At 36.8% G+C, this 18,578-nt stretch overlaps 3 protein-coding genes and 1 long non-coding RNA gene across 4 annotated transcripts; all 4 read left to right on the top strand.

The window, feature by feature from the left end:
* Positions 1-795: 795 nt before the first annotated feature.
* On the top strand, positions 796-1,784 carry LOC311089010 (gamma-crystallin M2-like). The gene is made up of 3 exons (XM_084123447.1): positions 796-891; positions 1,008-1,250; positions 1,470-1,784. Exons 1-3 carry the CDS (start codon positions 880-882, stop codon positions 1,740-1,742), a joined length of 528 nt encoding a protein of 175 aa, XP_083979573.1. The 5' UTR covers positions 796-879; the 3' UTR covers positions 1,743-1,784.
* Positions 1,785-5,271: 3,487 nt separating this feature from the next.
* Positions 5,272-6,191, top strand: LOC311089020 (gamma-crystallin M2-like). Its single transcript, XM_084123457.1, has 3 exons — positions 5,272-5,396; positions 5,495-5,737; positions 5,877-6,191. The coding sequence occupies exons 1-3, from the start codon at positions 5,391-5,393 to the stop codon at positions 6,147-6,149; spliced, it is 522 nt and encodes a 173-aa protein (XP_083979583.1). The 5' UTR covers positions 5,272-5,390; the 3' UTR covers positions 6,150-6,191.
* A 4,553-nt stretch (positions 6,192-10,744) lies between these two features.
* On the top strand, positions 10,745-11,711 carry LOC311089021 (gamma-crystallin M2-like). Its single transcript, XM_084123458.1, has 3 exons — positions 10,745-10,816; positions 10,915-11,157; positions 11,393-11,711. The coding sequence occupies exons 1-3, from the start codon at positions 10,811-10,813 to the stop codon at positions 11,663-11,665; spliced, it is 522 nt and encodes a 173-aa protein (XP_083979584.1). The 5' UTR covers positions 10,745-10,810; the 3' UTR covers positions 11,666-11,711.
* A 5,368-nt stretch (positions 11,712-17,079) lies between these two features.
* On the top strand, positions 17,080-17,880 carry LOC311089028. The gene is made up of 3 exons (XR_014607613.1): positions 17,080-17,149; positions 17,520-17,613; positions 17,733-17,880. It is a non-coding gene; the product is annotated as an uncharacterized lncRNA (long non-coding RNA).
* Positions 17,881-18,578: the final 698 nt, after the last annotated feature.

The raw sequence follows: 18,578 nt of genomic DNA, 5'->3' as shown, positions 1-18,578 counted from the left end.
TGTCATTATTTACTCAAGCTCATGTTATTCCAAAATAACGCATTTTTCTTTCTTTTATGGCACATAGAAGGAAGTTTTGTGCCGAGTCTCCTGGTTGCTGTTTTCCATACCATGAAAATAAATGGAAACTTGAAAAACAAGAAATAAAATACTATTTAAAAAAAATATTTCATAAGTTTCTTCATTAAAATCTGGCACACTACTATGTGAAAAACAAATTTGTAGTTTCTCCCATTGAGATAAAGCTATCAACTGTCAACCAAAACAATTTCAAATAAAAAAAAAAAAAAAAAAAAAAAGGCTATACAAGACACTAACAGCAAATTCTCTGCGGTATAAAACAAATGAAATACCAAAATTGTTTACCTTGTGACCTGAGGGGAGTTGCAGTAATTAGAAATTATTTTAAATGTAGTAGGCTACAAAATATTTTATAATTTTTTGAATGTACTCACAATAAAATTTAAACAAAAAGAAAGAGCTTGACTTCACTGAATGCAAAACCATATAGAAGAATAAAAATAGTCAAATTTGGTCAAACAAAAATGTTGCTAGATATTTGACTAATTATTACACTACTTTTGATTTCGCTGTAGAACATGAAAACATTAGCCTAATACAAGTTTCAAATTCTTTCTTTTTATAAAAAAAGAGAAATGCTAGAATCCTGACAAATGTGAGTTTTAAGATCTACATAATAAGCTTTAGTTATAATAGAGTCTATTTGAACTTGCACAGTCAGGAATTGACAGACAATAGACAGGGTGTACTCTTTAGCCTTGGTCTAGTATAAAAGCACGGGTGACAGCAGTCAGTCAACAACCAGAATCAGCTTCAGCTTCTCCTTTGTGGAACTACTGAGGATCAGACAGTGCAACCATGATGGGCAAGGTAATTTAAGTTAATTCCAGCAACAATTTAAATTTAATGTAATTCACATTAATAGTAATACTTTAATTTCACAGATACAGCTATAAACCACTAAAAGAATAACTTGAAATTTTCAGGTCATCTTTTACGAGGACAGGAACTTCCAGGGTCGCTCTTATGAGTGTACCGGCGACAGTGGTGACTTCTCCTCCCACATGAGTCGCTGTCACTCTTGCAGAGTGGAGAGCGGATGCTGGATGATGTATGATCATCCCAACTACATGGGAAATCAGTATTTCTTTAAAAGGGGCGAGTACGCTGATTACATGTCTATGTTTGGAATGAGCAACTGCATCAGGTCCTGCCGTATGATCCCCATGGTGAGCTCCATGAAATTTTTTTTACGTGTTTGGAATTTGGAAAATTCACTTTGGACAATTGTCTTAAAGGAATGTTAAATTTAGAGTTAATGATTGATTTATTCAGAAACATGGTGTTGGTTTTGATTTATTTCTAATCTTGTCATAGATTTGGTTACATTTTATCTCAAATTGGGACCAACAAAAAATTAAATAAAAATAACTTCTCTTCCACTACAGTACAAAGGCTCCTACAGAATGAGGATCTACGAGAGGGAGAACTTCATGGGTCAGATGTACGAGATGATGGATGACTGTGACAACATCATGGACCGTTACCGCATGTCTCACTGCCAGTCCTGTCATGTGATGGAGGGCCACTGGCTCATGTATGAGCAGCCCCACTACAGAGGCAGGATGTCCTACTTCAGGCCTGGAGAGTACAGGAGCTTCAGCAATATGGGTGGCATGAGATTCATGAGCATGAGGCGCATCATGGATTCCTATTACTAGAGATTTAATGTTTCAATAAAATACTTTCTATACAAAAGTAAACATTGTGTCATGAAAATGAGTATATCACAAAAAAAAAAAAAAACTATCTATTTACATGCTGAATGCTAATACACTTTTCATGGATACTTTTTTATAATTATTAGGCATCACAAGGGCAGTATACAAGGCAGTACAAGAGTTTCAGGTATATGAGAATGACTGACATGAGATCTATGAGAATGAGTCTATCACGGATCTTTACCTTTAAAATATGATTGTTTTATAGTTTTTTTTTAAAATTGCAAACACACTAAAAGTGGTATTTACGGCCCACTAAGTGAAACCATTCACTCATTTACCTAATCTTCAGATCAAGTCTACAAAACTACAAGCACATTATATGATTTACACTCAGTTTACAATTGTAAAACATTTTTTTGCAAATGCTAAACACAGTTTTCGACATTAGACAAATCACTCAAAACTAACAGCTCGTTTCATTTTAAAAAACGCTGCCATTTCAATGCTACAATCATTACCTACACCCAACAATCATGTGTGAAAACACATACATAAATTAATCAAAACTCAATGTTTTGAGAAACAAATACAATTTTCACCCTTGCATTTCTACTTATTTTAAAAAATATACTAAATATACATATAAGCTATCACCCATATTTATATAGCTCTTTATACAATGCAGATTGTTTCAAAGCAGCTGCACAATATAACAAATTCAAATTCAACTGTAAAGCAGCTCAAGCCAGTATTGAGCTCAAGTCAATTCAATAACTAGTTCATCAATTGTACAACGATTGTGCCTTCATACTGTATATACAGTGTATTTGTGTAGATACATGTACGTGTGACAAACTCCTGTGCATTTCACTGCAGAAGCAAAAGAAAAAAGGTTTTCAAATTTTATGGGGACATTCCATAGATCTAATGATTTTATACTGTACATAGGCTACTGTATATTCAATATCCTAATCCTAAACCTACCCATCACAGAAAACTTTCTGCATTGTTATATTTTCAAGTAATGGTTTTTATAGTGAGCTAATCAAATTTTCTACCCCCAACCCTAAACCTACCCATCACAGAAAACGGTAACACTTTACAATAAAGTCTCATTTGTTAACATGATTTAATAATGTATTCACTATCATAGTCCATGTTAGTGAATACAGTACATTAAATCATGTTAACAATGAGCAATACATTTGTTGCAGTATGTGTTAATCTTTATTAATGTTAGCTCTTAAAAATCCAGCTGTTCATTCTTTGTTCATGTCACACAGGAACCCATATCATGATACACATCTGTGTTCTCAAACCATGTATACAAGAACACACACATTGGTAGGTGAAGACTTTCATAGAAGATGAAGACTTTCCACATGCACAATGATTTTTATACTAAGCTAAAGAAGACATTTAGTCCTCAATGTAAATGTGGTAAAACCAGTACACACACACACTTTTGTTATTAGAACTGCTCCTGCACTGTATGTAGTTCAAAGACATTTCCCTGTAGGCTATCAAAATGTAAACAAAGCATAATACTGATAGACAGCAAAGACTAATAAAAAATGTGAGTTTCATGATTCTGTGTAGGTCTTCAAATATTCTTATGAGGGCTGGAATTATTAACATTGTGTAACCCCATCATCTCAAAAGAGGGCAACATTCACAGTGTGTTTCTTTGCAAATATAACGGTTTATTCTACAATATTCAAATGTAGCACAATGGTTAATCAAAAATGGCAAAGAAACAAAACAAAAAACAAAAACAAAATTTTAACCATTAGAGACAACAGGGTTCCCGATCGTATCAATGGCAACTGCTCTGCAAATAAGTGCACACTCAATCACAAATAAAACAAACACAATTTCACTCCAAGCTCAAATCAAACCACTACAAATTGTTCCCCCACCTTAACAGAGTAAACCATATATAAGAAAATGGGAACCCCACTGTCATGTGTAGGTCCACGACAAAACAAAACACATTCTCACAAATTAAATCACTTTGACACTTCAACACAGGAGACCCAATTCAACATTAAAGTCATCTCTTCAGACACCCATTAAGCCACAAATGCTTTTAACAAAAGTAAATGGCAATCACGCATCATCTGTATTCTTAAATATATTTGCTTAATTCTCTGAGGCTCCAATCAACACAATTCCCATAAGGACACTTCACAATTCAGTTATATGCTGCTCATTAATCAACTGTCGTTTCATCTGCTATTGCCTTGAAAAACACCACACAGCTTTTCCGGCTTGGCACATGGTATCACAAAGAGGAAGCCCAAAAAGTTTGATTTCTTTTTATAGTGTCTTGACTCATGGGGTTTGTAGTCCATCTAATTTGTAGTCCTACACCTTCTACCCCATTATAATTACAATTACAGCATGTTTAGCTGCAGTAATGTGATTAAATCTACAGAGACTGCAAATAAACAATAAAGAAATGCTTCTCACAGTCAGCTTAAAAGAGAAAGGCCTTGTTTCATAACAATTACAACTGAAATATAGTGTAAGTAAAACAGAACTTGTCCTAACGTTTCTACAACATATTCACTACGGCACTGAGAACTCTTTAGTTACTACTTCTGACACTATAATGGCCAGTGAATCAGTACATAATACATACAATGAATCAGTCATAAATGAAATGTTAAGTTAGTAACAGTAATTTATATTAGAGCTAATTTAAGTGTTCTTATTGGTGTGAAATATGTTTAGTTGGCATTGGCAATAAGGTTTAACACAAAGTTTAATACAAAGCATGAACTTCTTAGAATGTACAAAAAAAAACAAAAAAAAACTTGCATTCTGTCTGGGTACCTTGTGTAACTGATATGAATGACTCGGCAATAACATTTTATTTTAGTTTTAGAATAATTTTATATAAACAATTTCATGAAAATTATACAAACACACAGATCCTCTTTAGACTTGCGTTAGAAGTGAGTAAATGCTAAAAGCCAAAGAAATGGTATAGGCAGACAAAGTTGTTAAGGTAGGATTGTTCAGTAACATCTTTAAGGCAGAAATTAGGAAAGACTCACTGTATATGACTTTTCAAAATACAGTAAAAATAATAATAATAATATTGGATTTGCCAGGAAACTTATTATTACTGTAAAACACTGTAAAAGGTATGCTTTTTGAAAAAGTTTTGAAATATTTAAAGTTTAAAGTCTATAATATTCAACAAGACAATAAATACACACTATAAGCAAATCTTACTAAAAAAGGCAAGTTCCCTCACCATGGCAGAGTCAGTAAGAATGATTTTTTAAATTATTATTATTGTTTTTTTATTCTATTGATTGCAAGTATTGTATTTTATAAAACTACACCATAGGTCACTATATTTGGCTATACGTTGTGTTTGGCTGTAATTATGTTACCAGTACAGAGTACTAAAAATGTTTAAACAAACTTTAGAAGTACTAAGATCTACATACCAAGCTTTAGATAGAATGGCCTCTATTCCAACTTGCACAGTCAGGAATTGACTAACAATAGGTGCTGTGTAGTCTTTAGTCTTTGTCTAGTATAAAGGTACGGGTGACAGCAGTCAGTCAACAACCAGAATCAGCTTCAGCTTCTCCTTTGTGGAACTACTGAGGATCAGACAGCGCAACCATGAAGGTAAACCTTGTTCCAGCTGCCATTTACACATATTTTAACTTCTTATGCATTTTATTTGGTATATTTCACTTTAAATCACTAAAACTTTTATTTTTCAGGTCACCTTTTTTGAGGACAGGAACTTCCAGGGTCGCTCTTACGACTGTATGGGCGACAGTGGTGACTTCTCCTCCTACCTGAACCGCTGTCACTCTTGCAGAGTGGAGAGCGGATGCTGGATGATGTATGATCATCCCAACTACATGGGAAATGGATATTTCTTTAAAAGGGGCGAGTACGCTGATTACATGTCTATGTTTGGAATGAGCAACTGCATCAGATCCTGCCGCATGATCCCCATGGTGAGCTCAAAATGAAAGCTCATATATATATATATATATATATGTTTTAAATTTTTTGGCTGTGACTAAAAAAATCTTGAAAGAAAATTAATTTTCTGGCTGATAAACTTAAATTAAACTGACTTCTCTTCCACTACAGCACAGGGGCTCCTACAGAATGAGGATCTACGAGAGGGAGAACTTCATGGGTCAGATGTACGAGATGATGGATGACTGTGACAACATCATGGACCGTTACCGCATGTCTCACTGCCAGTCCTGTCATGTGATGGACGGCCACTGGCTCATGTATGAGCAGCCCAACTACAGAGGCAGGATGTCCTACTTCAGGCCTGGAGAGTACAGGAGCTTCAGCAATATGGGTGGCATGAGATTCATGAGCATGAGGCGTATCATGGACTCTTGGTACTAGTGTTCAAATGTTTCAATAAAATAATTTCTATACAACACTAAACATTGTGTTCTGAAAATAATTAATGCCACTATTACATGAGCAGTATCACAAAAAACAAGCTTAAGAGAAAAGTGAATAATTTTTCATTTTGTCAAGTCTGCCACACTTGCCCCCTTAAAAAAAAAGCCCCTTGCTAAAGACATACTGGGGACTAGAAAAGTGAACCCTTTCTCTCTTTTAAATGAAAGTTCATTCTACATGCTGAAGCATACAGTAAGGTCCAACCAGTTTAAAGACTACACATGCCTTTGAACTTCTAATTTTTGCAGACAGACTAAAATCTCTTATATCTTGTCTTGTTCACGCTGTGTGAATGCTTTATACTGAACAAAGTCATCAGTTACTCATGAAATATGTGTTTGAACATGCTACATTCAATTTTCTATATTTAAGTTATTTAGAATCTAAAACTTCCAAGCTTTCACATTAACACATCAACACATCACACATTGAGGACATAGTCCAACAGATGTCTTGAGCAAATACAAATCAAAATATAGGATTAATGCCATTATATTCTTCTTACTTTTTAGAACATATTGACAGACTATCTCTATCATCAATAACTGTCTTTCAAATTTATGATGTACAGAACAAGCTTGTTGAGGAAAACAGGAAGAAGAAGAATCAGGAATTGGTTATGAACCACAGTCCTAGTGTTCTACATTGGCTGTGCACTTGGTTTTGCCCTTTTACTCTTATCACATATCAAGGCCCCTTCTGTGGATGGAGAAGAGCTAAGGACACAAGTTCAAAATCTACAGTGTAAGCAAGATCCCAAAATGCATGCCTATTAAAAAAAAAAAAAAAAAAAAAATCCATTTAGTCAAGAGTTTTGAATATGAAACAACAAACACATGATAAAAATAGAAACTTAGGCCTCGTCTAAAAGCTTAGGCAGCTGGGAGAGGGAATTTGACAAAGAGTATTGCAATATTTTGCATAGGGACATTGTATCGGGCACCACGCTTTTTAGGGCCTGAATTCATGCTCATTATTGCAAGTGTTGTGCATAATATTACCATAAACTCCAAACTTATGATACAAATATTATATAATCTGTTTGTGAAAACAAAGCTGTTTCACAAAGCTGTTTGTGAAAAGAAATAAACTAACATCATGAGCAAATCAGTGCTGTTGAATCTCTCTCTCTTTTTTTTTTTTCTCTTGGACATGCGTAGTGAGCTGTGTGTAAAGGAAGCGATAAAACAAATATTTTGTTTATGATTAGAATCAAAGAAACTGTCTATAACTGCCAGTGTGCTCGTTCATAATACAACACTATTGACAAGAAAGGTGGCAGCAGCAGTAAAATGTGTCTCATGCTAAGAGAGGGTGAGGATGGAAGGATACTTAAAAAAGCCTGTATCATCAGTACTTGATTCATTATTGTTACATACAGTGGGTTATACCAGAAAATCAAACTGTCTTGCGTTACTGTGTAGGCTGTTACAACAAAAATAACACCACCGAACCATATAGCATCCGAGTTGTATGCTTTTACATGGTTATTAATGGCAACCATGTATCTTCCTAAAACAACAATTAAAATATGATTCAGCACTATATATTAGGCATCTTTAACTACTGTACTATGTACTTTAATCAACAAAAAAAAATTGTTAGTTACAATGTACTTACTGTGTTCATGTTGTATTGCAAAACAATTTTGCTCCTATTACGGTGGGATGAAAGGTTAGGGACAGGTTTTATGGTATGGGTTTAAGGGTGTGTTAAGGTGTAAGGGAAGAGTCAACAGTTAATTAGATCTAATTACATCAATTAATTACAGCTGTAGTTACATACATATTTTTATATTATACTTATATATCTATATATATATATATATATATATATATACATATATATACAGTGAGGAAAATAAGTATTTGAACACCCTGCTATTTTGCAAGTTCTCCCACTTAGAAATCATGGAGGGGTCTGAAATTGTCATCGTAGGTGCATGTCCACTGTGAGACATAATAAAAATAAAAAAAATCCAGAAACCACAATGAATGATTTTTTAACTATTTATTTGTATGATACAGCTGCAAATAAGTATTTGAACACCTGTCTATCAGCTAGAATTCTGACCCTCAAAGACCTGTTAGTCTGCCTTTAAAATGTCCACCTCCACTCCATTTATTATCCTAAATTAGATGCACCTGTTTGAGGTCGTTAGCTGCATAAAGACACCTGTCCACCCCATACAATCAGTAAGAATCCAACTACTAACATGGCCAAGACCAAAGAGCTGTCCAAAGACACTAGAGACAAAATTGTACACCTCCACAAGGCTGGAAAGGGCTACGGGGAAATTGCCAAGCAGCTTGGTGAAAAAAGGTCCACTGTTGGAGCAATCATTAGAAAATGGAAGAAGCTTAACATGACTGTCAATCTCCCTCGGACTGGGGCTCCATGCAAGATCTCACCTCGTGGGGTCTCAATGATCCTAAGAAAGGTGAGAAATCAGCCCAGAACTACACGGGAGGAGCTGGTCAATGACCTGAAAAGAGCTGGGACCACCGTTTCCAAGGTTACTGTTGGTAATACACTAAGACGTCATGGTTTGAAATCATGCATGGCACGGAAGTTTCCCCTGCTTAAACCAGCACATGTCAAGGCCCGTCTTAAGTTTGCCAATGACCATTTGGATGATCCAGAGGAGTCATGGGAGAAAGTCATGTGGTCAGATGAGACCAAAATAGAACTTTTTGGTCATAATTCCACTAAACGTGTTTGGAGGAAGAAGAATGATGAGTACCATCCCAAGAACACCATCCCTACTGTGAAGCATGGGGGTGGTAGCATCATGCTTTGGGGGTGTTTTTCTGCACATGGGACAGGGCGACTGCACTGTATTAAGGAGAGGATGACCGGGGCCATGTATTGCGAGATTTTGGGGAACAACCTCCTTCCCTCAGTTAGAGCATTGAAGATGGATCGAGGCTGGGTCTTCCAACATGACAATGACCCGAAGCACACAGCCAGGATAACCAAGGAGTGGCTCTGTAAGAAGCATATCAAGGTTCTGGCGTGGCCTAGCCAGTCTCCAGACCTAAACCCAATAGAGAATCTTTGGAGGGAGCTCAAACTCTGTGTTTCTCAGCGACAGCCCAGAAACCTGACTGATCTAGAGAAGATCTGTGTGGAGGAGTGGGCCAAAATCCCTCCTGCAGTGTGTGCAAACCTGGTGAAAAACTACAGGAAACGTTTGACCTCTGTAATTGCAAACAAAGGCTACTGTACCAAATATTAACATTGATTTTCTCAGGTGTTCAAATACTTATTTGCAGCTGCATCATACAAATAAATAGTTAAAAAATCATACATTGTGATTTCTGGATTTTTTTTTTTTAGATTATGTCTCTCACAGTGGACATGCACCTACGATGACAATTTGAGACCCCTCCATGATTTCTAAGTGGGAGAACTTGCAAAATAGCAGGGTGTTCAAATACTTATTTTCCTCACTGTATATATAAAAATTGCAAGTACACAAGAAGTGCACTGTATCAAATGATTAATTTTGAAGAGTGCGCATGTACGAACGTGCTCTACTACGTAAGAACGAGCCTATGACTGAATCTGGAAATAAAGCAAAATAACTGAGAAAAATGAGAAATAGTCCTCAGATGCCATGTCTGTAATTTATAGCAAAACATCTAGAATTAATTCAATCTTAAACAGATTCATTAAACGAAGTTATTAGGCTACTCCACCACGTGTGTGACGTCATAAACCAACGTGGTTGAACAACCACTTTGTGACAATACGGTTTCGGGAAACAGTCGTGACTAGTTGATTTCTTCAACGATGCATCGTACTATGGTAGTTAAGCAGCGAGTTACGTTGTTATTCAGGAAAAGCACCCCAGGTAATAACTTCACATGCTGCGTTTGCACACACAGCTAAAACTGATTTCACACAAGGTTCTGAGGCAGCATAATAGTGAATATTTAATTTCTTCAACACGATTCTTTTTGCTAGAATTTAAATCAAAAGTTAAAATTTTTGGTCACTAACATACATTTATACATATCTCAGATCCAATGATTGTGTCATATTCTGTCTACTAAGTATTTCAGTAAAACTTAACATGTTTATTTTAAGAATGATAGTAACATTACAATTATATTCGATTTGTTAAGAAAAATATGTATCACAAAATATTTTTTCAGCATTCACTACATTACCGCTAATTTATGAATACACCATACTATTGTTCATTAAATAAACTATTGTTAATGTTTGTTGATAACCCCTTAACATAAATTTATATAACTTAATTTATTCAATTTAATTAAAATATTAATATATGCAGATTAACATTAACCTAGATTAACTTGTGTTTTACAGATTCACATTCTTTTTGACTAATGTAAATGTTAGAAAATTATGATCATTTGTCCTAACAAAATGTGAACACTATGATCTACATACCAAGATTTAGCTAGAATGGCCTCTATTCCAACTTGCACAGTCAGGAATTGACTAACAATAGGTGCTGTGTAGTCTTTAGTCTTGGTCTAGTATAAAAGCACAGGTGACAGCAGTCAGTCAACAACCAGAATCAGCTTCAGCTTTTCCTTTCCTACTGAGGATCAGACAGCACAACCATGAAGGTAAACCTTGTTCCAGCTGCCATTTACACATATTTTAACTTCGTATGCGTTTTATTTGGTATATTTCACTTTAAATCACTAAAACTTTTATTTTTCAGGTCACCTTTTTTGAGGACAGGAACTTCCAGGGTCGCTCTTACGACTGTATGGGCGACTGTGCTGACATGCACTCCTACATGAGTCGCTGTCACTCTTGCAGAGTGGAGAGCGGATGCTGGATGATGTATGATCATCCCAACTACATGGGAAATGGATATTTCTTTAAAAGGGGCGAGTACGCTGATTACATGTCTATGTTTGGAATGAGCAACTGCATCAGGTCCTGCCGCATGATCCCCATGGTGAGCTCCACACTGAAGTATTTGTAATAAATGAAATATTTTAATTCATATTTATTTAGAAGCATAAATCAGAGAACTAATTCTAGTTTTTTGGGGAATAGAGAAAAATGTTTGAAAAGAACAGAGGATCCTATAAGAATGGTGATTTGAGACAGACCTATCTTGATAGATATTCACATTTTATGTTAATTATGCCTGACAAACTTGAAAATAATGGACTTCTCTTCCACTACAGCACAGGGGATCCTACAGAATGAGGATCTACGAGAGGGAGAACTTCATGGGTCAGATGTACGAGATGATGGATGACTGTGACAACATCATGGACCGTTACCGCATGTCTCACTGCCAGTCCTGTCATGTGATGGACGGCCACTGGCTCATGTATGAGCAGCCCCACTACAGAGGCAGGATGTCCTACTTCAGGCCTGGAGAGTACAGGAGCTTCAGCAATATGGGTGGCATGAGATTCATGAGCATGAGGCGTATCATGGACTCTTGGTACTAGCATTCCAGTGTGTCTAATAATAAAACCATTTCACGAGAACACTAAACATTGTGTCTTGAAAATCATTATGCCATAAAAATCTGCACAAACTGAGTAATGCACACAAAAAAAAAAAGTTCTCACAATGCAAAACAAATTAAGAAAAGAAAAAGAATAATCAATTACTGTATTTTTTTTAATACATCCTGTGCTAATATTAGGATATTGGATTTCAAATGAAAAGCTACTCAGCTCTTTCGCAGAATAACATGTCTTAACAGTGGAACCATATAGATACAGATACTTTACTTGGATAGCACACTTATCAAAGCTCCTGGTCAAATGACTAGTAGTACCCTTTGTTAGAACTGAATGTAGTCCACCGACATAAAAAACTGTAATTTCATGTGGTTTGGAATACAGAGCAGAACCTCAACAACAAAAAAAGCTAATACCTTGTTTCCTAAAAATCATCTAAAAAAGAAAGTGTTCAAGGAACACCCAAAGGCCAAAGATTGATGGTGTGCCCTACTGTACGAGGCACACCATACATTTTTCATGTGTTAAGTCAAATAGCTCATTTAAATACAATGTGGTGGTGATCTGTATCACTGTATGAGGCACACCATACATTTTTCATGTGTTAAGTCAAATAGCTCATTTAATGTAGTGGTGATCTGACAGATATGATTCACAAACGTCCACAAGATTGTCAACCTTGTCCAAAGAAATTTTATGATCTACAGTGTCAAATTCAGCACCAAGTTCTAGTAAAACTAGTTGAGTTATACAACGTTGTGGCAGATTATATCTGAAATCTGTTCCCACAATTATAGATCTGAGTGAACAAAAGATCAAGTAAACAACGATGCAACAGGTAAGGTAAGGTAAGGTAAGGTAAGGTAAGGTAAGGTAAGGTAAAACTTTATTATCCCACATGGGGAAATTTGTCTTGGGCCATCACCCATACTGCAGTCAGCTCACAATTAACACACAATAATCAAGACAACTCAAACAATAATAAAACGAACCATAACAACAGAAATAACACTGCAATATGAGAAAAAGCAGTTTTATAGACACAGGAATAAATTAGTTTTTAAATCTATTCCATCTGTAACGAGGATCTCTAAATCTCCTCCCAGAAGGCAGCAACTCATACTCTGTATACAAAACATGGGATGGATCACAGACAATCTTATTAGCTTGTCTTAAAGTAGCCTGTTCATAAATAGTCTGCAATGATGTCTGTTCTTTAACACCAATACTTTTCCAAGCAGTGTGAATCATCCAGAACAGTTTAGTTCTCAGTTGCACAGACAGATTACCAAACCAGACAGTAATGCTGTATCTACTTAAGCTCTCATAGCCTGATAAAAGATTATCGTAAGACATTTCCGGGGGCTGAGAGGATGCTGGCGTGTTTGTCGCCGCTTCTCATCTCCGATCTAACTGACATTTTTGTGGATTTTATGCTCTACAACCAGCCTAAACACATTGGTCCCCCCAGACATCAGTGTCGGGATCATAATTGCTGTTTTGCTCAGTTCTGCTGCATTTGTCAAGGCTGTCTAACACTGCTTACTGCTGCAAACTTTTCTACACCATCAACCCATCAGACGACACCTGCTACTAAAGTACAGCGACCTACCGTGGATCCCCCGTCAGGTACATTTCTGCTGGTTCCTGAAACTGCTATCCAAAAGACGTTTTTCCTTTGCTGTGCTGTGGTCTTCCTGGCCTCCTGTCACCGTTATGGAATTAGCAAACCGAGCTAGGATGCTAGCAACTGCTTGCTGCCCCTCGGCTATGACTTTCATCAAATATACCGCAGTGGAACTCATGAGTCTTAGCTCTAATACATCTCCGAGTTGCCTTGAGGTGATAAAATCTCTCCATCTCCTGCGTCGTTCCCCCTATGTCCCCTATGTTGTTTACTCTCATGAAACTTTGTCTGTCCCAGCTGTTTGGTGCCATGCCTCACGGTGGCGACGTCATCGATGCAAACCACGCCCATCACATGCAAATCTGCGATCCTTGGTCTGTGTGGACAACACTGTCACCCCTGATAATGCACTAACCAGGACATCATTCATGCTGCTTAACATTCGTTCATTAAATAACAAAACCCTCCTTATCCATGACCTCATCTTGGAAAAATCACTGGATTTTTTATGTCTTGCTGAGACATGGCAGAACCAGCAAGAGTTCATAACTCTCAACCATGCCACTCCCCCAGGTTATGGCTATATCCAGAAGCCTCGCAGCCTTGGCCGTGGTGGCGGACTTGCTGTTATCCATCGTGCTGACATCCTGGTCAAAGAGATCCCAGTGAATACTACCTCCTTTGAGTGTGTTCACTTCATGCTGACTGGGTCCACGCAGCTACAGGTTGTCCTAATCTACCGCCCCCCCAAAGCCTCTGGCTGCTTCCTATCAGAGCTCATCGAACTGCTTGCCACTGTTTGCCCGAAATCCCCGTCTACTATCCTGCTGGATAATTTTAACATTTATGTGGATTCCAGTAGTTGTTCTCTTGCTACTGATTTTATATCACTGCTGGACTGCTTCAATTTTACACAACACATACATGGCCCCACACAGGACAAAGGGCATACCCTGGACCTGGTGTGCTGTGCTGGCATAACCCCCTCTCACCTGCAGTGCACTGACCTGACTGTCTCTGACCACTATGCCATCCTATTCTTGGTCCCTGTACCTCTCCCAAAGATGTGCACCAAATGGCCCATCATGTTCAGGAACATCAAACGGGTGGGTACTTCCACACTATCTGACTCCCTAGTGACCCACCTCACCACCCACCACCCCTACCAAGCAGTTGATGGCATGATGGAACACTACAACCGTGCCCTCTCTCTCAGCCTGGACTTTGTAGCTGCTCTCACCACACGTAACGTGTCTTTCTCTCATCCTGCCCCCTGGTTCACCCCTGAGCTCCGCAGGACGAAGACCATAGAACGTAGACTCGAGAGACAATACAGAAGATCCGGCCTCAATGTCCATCGTGAAGCATTTAAAGAACACGTCACAAACTACAAAGAAGCTCTTTCTCAGGCAAAAACAAGGTATTACTCTACACTCAGTAACCAACAAAAACACCCCACATGGATACATGGTTAATGGCAACCATGTATCTTCCTAAAACAACAATTAAAATATGATTCAACACATAATTATATTTCATAACTGAAAAGTATATAGTGTAACCTTTAACTTGTTCATTAGGGTGCTAGTAAGTTTGTTGTTCTTTGTAAAACTGCTTAAAACAATACGTAATGTAAAAAGAAATACACTGAATTGAGAGTCAAATATTGAAATGTGCAAACATTTTTATTTGACAACTGGGTCACACTTTATATTAGGTATCTTTAACTATTGTACTATGTACTTTCATCAAAAAAAAAAAAAATGTTAGTTACAATGTACTTACTGTGTTCATGTTGTATTGCAAAACAATTTTGCTCCTATTGCGGTGGGATGAAAGGTTAGGGACAGGTTTTGTGGTATGGTTAGGTTTAAGGGTGCACTCAAAAAAATGAAATATGGCTGTTGTTGGTCCAAAGAATATAACTATGTTCAAATTAAATAATGCTCTTATGTTTGTGCATTAAAACTAAAACAGCTGTGTTGACAGAATTAGAAAAAGTAATTTCTCAAATTTACACAACTCACTTAAGTTAAATTAACGAAATGCAGTTGTTACTTCTGCAGTACTGCACTTTGGTGCGCATGCGCAAATATTTGAAAGCACGTCGGTTCAACGCTCAACGCACACTTTATATTAGGTATCTTTAAAGGTCCCGTTCTTCGTGATCCCATGTTTCAAACTTTAGTTAGTGTGTAATGTTTGCTTTAGAGCATAAATAATATCTGTAAAATTATAAAGCTCAAAGTTCAATGCCAAGCGAGATATTTTATTTAACAGAAGTCGCCTACATCGAACGGCCCGTTTGGACTACATCCCTCTACTTCCTTCTTTAATGACGTCACTAGAACCGTTTTTTTACTAACCTCCGCCCACAAGAATGCTCCCTCAACTCTACCGAAATTCGTACTTGCGCACTTCTTATAACTTACTGTGTTTACTCCGCTCTTACGGTGATTTTCTGAAGTAAAACTGACGCTTCATCTTTTGTGTGATGTACAATAAACTTTATTAAACTCATCAGTATATGTTTGATCATCATTCAGACAGCAGACTTGTAGGCTATTAATAAATAATGGATACATACAAGCAGATGACAAATACGTTATAATAACCGTAATTAAACTACTAAACTATACCTGTTTCATCTCTATACAGCACTCTGACTCTGTAGGCATTATTGTCCGACTCGAAATGAACACCGTTACTGAGAGTTTCTGATATTATCATCATTCCGTGAGATGAAATTTTCCTCAGACTGAGCGCGAGCTCATGAAGCTCCGCCCCCTGGGTCGTCCAGCAGCAGCTTATTTGCATTTAAAGGGCACACACTAAAACAGCGCGTTTTTCTGAGCCCCAAAAAATGACAATTTAAACATGCTGTAAAAAATGATCTGTTGGGTATTTTGAGCTGAAACTTCACATACACACTCTGGGGACATCAGAGACTTATTTTACATCTTGTGAAAAGGGGCATAATACGGGACCTTTAACTATTGTACTATGTACTTTCATCAAAAAATAAATAAATGTTAGTTACAATGTACTTACTGTGTTCATGTTGTATTGCAAAACAATTTTGCTCCTATAGCGGTGGGATGAAAGGTTAGGGACAGGTTTTGTGGTATGGTTAGGTTTAAGGGTGCACTCAAAAAATGAAATATGGCTGTTGTTGGTCCAAAGAATATAACTATGTTCAAATTAAATAATGCTCTTATGTTTGTGCATTAAAACTAAAACAGCTGTGTTGACAGCATTAGAAAAAGTAATTTCTCAAATTTACACAACTCACTTAAGTTAAATGAACGAAATGCAGTTGTTACTTCTGCAGTACTGCACTTTGGTGCGCATGCGCAAATATTTGAAAGGACGTCGGTTCAACGCTCATCCTTTAGCACTCTTTCTCCATTTTGTTGGAATCAAATCATGCTCAAACGAAGGATGCAATCAACATTTTGTTTTAATCTGGACAAACAGGTGAGTTATTTTACTTCATATCCTTTAATATTAAGGCTGTCAGTAGATTAGAATTGTCAATCGCGGATAATCTTATGTTTTTTGTTGGTATTTTATTGAAGTTGCTGTATTCCTCAAGTGGTTCTGACCTTGTTTTTTAGCTCTTAAAGTGGCGCTATGCAGTTTTGGCAATTTCTTCGCTGTTTTCTCGCTTTTTGCTCGCAGGTTTCTCTATAGAGCTCCCCCTACAGCTTCGGAATAGATATTTGACAACACTGTTGTCAAAATTCGTTGGCGACTCTCCCCCCTCCCATCTTCTCCCTCTGCTCATGTGCATTTGTTTTCAAAGAAGCCGGCGAACGCACGGAGCCATGTCCACTGAGGTATGTATGATACACAGAAGGCTAGCATATAAATGTTTAGATAGTGTATGTGTGCAGTGCCATAAAGCAATTCGTTACATCGCGAGACCTGATATCACGCAATACTTCCTGACACTGAGATTTGCATCAGCATCAGATTTGTGATTTATGCACCTACAATTGGAGCAGCTCTGACATCCAAGATTATTTTTAAAAAAATTATGGAGCAAAGCTTTTGGTTTAGAACCACTTATTAGTTTACTTGTTCTGGTTCTCTGAATTTTGAGGCCTTCACAGATGCAGATAATAATTTTTTTGGCTCTTGTAGAAATAACAGTGGGATAATTTGTGTTAATTCTTCTGAACACTGCTTATTGGTCTCATTGTTCAGAATGACACCACTGGAAAAAGGACGTGAATGCATCCTGAAAGCACTTGCCGTTTACCTGGACAAGGGCCCCTCAAACCTTGTGAAGGAGTGCATGGTAAATTATTTACATTATTATTTACAATAAAAATTATTGTATGTTTCTCTAAAACCAACTCCCCCTTTCACCCCTGATCTGTTGTTAATTGTTTCTTTTTGTATTTGCCTTTTTTTTAGGATGTTGAACATGATGAAGCCCTAACCTCGATACGCAAGACCACCCTAGGAATCTATGTGGTCAGACATGAAGGATCAGAGGCTACAGATCCTTACAAATATGTTGGCATCATGATTTAAGGCATCTAAATACAGGAAAACCTGAACAATGTGCAAATGTGTGTTCTTTGATGCTTGGTCTTATTTATGCCTGAAAAATAAACTCCTGTAATCTGAGGTCAGGACCATTTCTGCTTTTTCCATAACGTTGCACTGTTGGCTGTTACAGTACATTTGTTTCAATATCAACCATGTTACATTCCTTTAAATAATAGTCTTGTTTTTAACAACTGATAAATTGTTTTCTGCTTTTTTTGCAGAACACATTTATAAGTATTTAATAAATCCTTTCACTTAAAGGCAACATGCTTTTAATTTTTTGCAATTTTTATTTAATTAACAAAAATATTTCTTGAAAAGTGAAGGCAGTCTTTACAGATTCAATATTTTGTACATGTTCATGTTCGAAATGTTTGCAAAAATGTAAACAAAATTGTAAAAAAGAAAAAGTGAACGTATTCATTGAATAAACTCATAATGAAACTGGATTATTTGTTTTGGTTGAATGTAAAAATATACATTTTAGGATAATTGAACTTAATCAACTTTATTGTTTTGGACAAAATTAAGACTGTTAACCTTATTCAACTAAATGGCATTGGATTAACCTTATGTAATTAACTTAAGTTTATTGAAATAAATAATGTTACGTAAATGCAACGTAACCCAGTTACGTGAACCTGTTGACATAAAAAAGTTAATTAAAGCCAACATATCATTTTTTTGAGAGTGTGGTGTAAGGGAAGA

Source organism: Abramis brama (assembly GCF_963993115.1).
Source record: "Abramis brama genome assembly, chromosome: 8".
Lineage (NCBI taxonomy): Eukaryota > Metazoa > Chordata > Actinopteri > Cypriniformes > Leuciscidae > Abramis > Abramis brama.
This window is presented reverse-complemented; position numbering and strand designations above follow the sequence as displayed.

Excerpts from the sequence above, each read along its gene's own strand:
- LOC311089010 (XM_084123447.1), top strand. Across the intron at positions 1,251-1,469 it reads CCTGCCGTATGATCCCCATG|TACAAAGGCTCCTACAGAAT; the intron begins GTGAGCTCCATG and ends CTTCCACTACAG.
- LOC311089020 (XM_084123457.1), top strand. Across the intron at positions 5,738-5,876 it reads CCTGCCGCATGATCCCCATG|CACAGGGGCTCCTACAGAAT; the intron begins GTGAGCTCAAAA and ends CTTCCACTACAG.
- LOC311089021 (XM_084123458.1), top strand. Across the intron at positions 11,158-11,392 it reads CCTGCCGCATGATCCCCATG|CACAGGGGATCCTACAGAAT; the intron begins GTGAGCTCCACA and ends CTTCCACTACAG.